This window comes from Gavialis gangeticus, unplaced genomic scaffold (genome assembly GCF_001723915.1).
Source record: "Gavialis gangeticus isolate Ggan-Ray unplaced genomic scaffold, GavGan_comp1, whole genome shotgun sequence".
Taxonomy (NCBI): Eukaryota; Metazoa; Chordata; order Crocodylia; family Gavialidae; genus Gavialis; species Gavialis gangeticus.
In genome coordinates this window covers 15,188,467-15,191,037 of record NW_017729034.1, presented here as the reverse complement: position 1 = coordinate 15,191,037, position 2,571 = coordinate 15,188,467, and the positions used below count along the sequence as shown (strand labels likewise).

The window sequence follows — 2,571 nt, the reverse complement described above, 5'->3', positions numbered from 1 at the left end:
CACCATTGTGGCTGCCTCTTTAAATCCTTTTTTGAGTTCAGCTGAAAGGCGGGGAGGTGGTTGCTGTTGTGCCCCCGTTCATTTAATAAACTAGTGGAGAAAGGTGTATGCTCCATACAGTAGGGTTCAAAATGGTATCCCTATAGGAGAGTGTGTTATGCAGATGGTTGTGGAATAGTTTGGCAGCCCCGGAAGGATTTTCTTAAGAGGGAGATGGCATCTAGATTTTCGGTTAAGGTAAGGTGTGGGGGAGCCTGGATTCTGGTTTTGGCTCCTGTCACCATTTATTTGGCCCTTCTATTGACCCATCACTGCTTAGGAAGCAGGGACTGGGACTCTGGTCTCCCTGTACTAAGTGTGTGTGCAGCTTAGTTAAGTCCCTAGTTAAGGGATTTGGTCAGATTCATTCCTTGTTCTATTTGTTTTTCTGTGGAACAGGTATATTTAGCTAAACATTAGTGAAATGCATTACTTATGAGTGATTGTTATTAGTTTTAAAATAATAAAAATTCAAAATAGCTTATTCAAGTAGTAATGTTTATTTGTATATTACCTATATGGGAGGGAATACTTTTTTGTGTGTTAAGGTAGCATGTCAAATAACACTTTAGAGGTAGGAAAAATCTTTCCAAAGATATGGCAGAGTGTAGCATTTTTTTTATAGCTTTGGATTTTGGGTGGCAATAATATAGCTTGGTGTTTTACTTAAATACTACATAAGATCAGTCCGTTTCCTTCTGGTATTGTTGGGAACACCCAGAAGTCCTGGGTGGGGGCCATGTGGCTGGGAGGAGAGGAGAGGTTGAAACGCCCACAGATCTGAGAGGAGATGCTGCAGCAAGGCCTGGCAAGCTTGTTTGACTGAGGGAGTGTATGTTTCATGCTGCAGGAGCTAGTGAAACCTGTTAATCCAAGATGGAACAGTAGGGTCTTGCAAGATAATACAGCAAAGCCTATGACCAGAATGGTGGTTGGAGCAAAACGTTTTGCACCAAGAGTGGTCTGGCTTTAGAGCTAAATATTGGGTTCAGTTCTTGGTAAATGGTGAGACCTTGGTAAGTGTTTGTGGAAAATGCCACAAAACAAGAGGCTAGAAAGTAGTTAGTCAGGAAAAGACCTATGAGGTTACATCTTGGATAAACGGTGCAGAACAGGGCTTTCTCTGGCCTTTTGCCTGATCCACTTTTAGCTTGGAGCTTCTGTCAGTTTGTCTAGTGAGATTATTCCAGTCTGATGGTTTTTGCTGTTGAGGAAAGACGTTCTCATATTTAGCTGGGAACTCTATCCCTCTCGCTTTGCTCCTGTTAACCACCTTATCCGTATTCCACTGATTTCTCCCCTGCCTGTGGATGTGATTATAGCCATATTCCTTTTCTTTTTTTTTTTTTTTCTTTGATCAACTTCCTTCCAGTTTTGGGAAAGCAGAAAGAAGATGGCATTGGTGAAATCCAGGGCTTCTAACCAGCTGACTTGGGAGAGTCACCTTTGTCTGTACATTATCCAGCTACTAAATGGCAAACATGATAGCAGAGAGAGGAAAAAAGTGATGCACTCTTAATGAGTGTGCATCTTGCTACATCCCACAGATCACACATGGGGAAAGGAGCAATAGGTAGTGACTGTCAGTACTATCAGATAAGCTGCTTGAGGTTTGTTCTAGAAATTGACTTCTTGTGTATGTTCATTTTATTTTTCAGCTACTAAAGTTCTTGGCACTGTCAAGTGGTTCAATGTCAGAAACGGATATGGCTTTATCAACAGGTTTGTTGATCACTTATTTGTACATCTCCAAAAATGTGTTGGTGCCCCCTGCCTTCCCTATTGTGCACCTTCATCTCCCATCAACTCTAGCAGTGGATGAACCTCAAAAGTGTGAGTGCCGTGGTGAGCTACCTAAATGAAACTCAAAAAATAATGTTTAGTGGGGCTACTACTTCAGCCTGCAAAGCCTGTTTTGGAACCTCATGGAAACGGGGGTTTTCTGAATTGCTTGATACTTCTTATTCCCTCTTGGGTTTGAAATAACACAAGTTCAGCCTCCACTGCAGTATTTCTGTTTTGACACCTTCATACTTGGCAAGATTTTGGAGTAGAAAGCAGAGATGGTGGATGTGGGAGGAATCTACTGAACCTTTTCAAACTTTTGAAGGTGTAGGGGGTGGATAAGAGGGGGGCAAAGGAGCTTTGTAGACTTGGGTTTTTAAATGTCTAAAAATTCATTTAATAAAGCTTCATTGAGTTGATCCACCCCTGCCCCCCCCAATTCTACTAACATTCTCACCAATATGTTTAAGTGGAGGTGGTCACAGAGCTGAACATAGAAAATGTGTCCTGGGAGCCTACCTGCTCACCTCTGTCCTGGGCTAGGTCATTCTAGCCTTTGACCTGAAAAGGTTGCCAGCTGCTGCTCCAGATGACTTCAGGCTCAAATGTCAGTAGCTAAAAGCTAAGAATATATGGCTTCCTTGTGAAGGCCCTCTGTATCTTGCTGTTTCTTTGGTAGTTTTTCTTAATTAGTTTTTATGTTCTATAATGTGATTTTTTTTTTTTTTTTTTTTTTTTTAAAAAGGG

General features: G+C 41.5%; 1 protein-coding gene across 1 annotated transcript in view; it reads left to right on the top strand.

Moving 5' to 3' along the window:
* The first annotated feature begins 213 nt into the window (after positions 1-213).
* YBX3 (Y-box binding protein 3) overlaps positions 214-2,571 on the top strand; it is a 39,199-nt gene continuing 36,841 nt past the window's right edge. Inside the window, exons 1-2 of the mRNA XM_019526675.1 lie at positions 214-237; positions 1,661-1,761. Of these exons, the coding sequence (XP_019382220.1) occupies positions 214-237; positions 1,661-1,761 (125 nt within the window). The remainder of the gene's footprint in view (positions 238-1,660; positions 1,762-2,571) is intronic.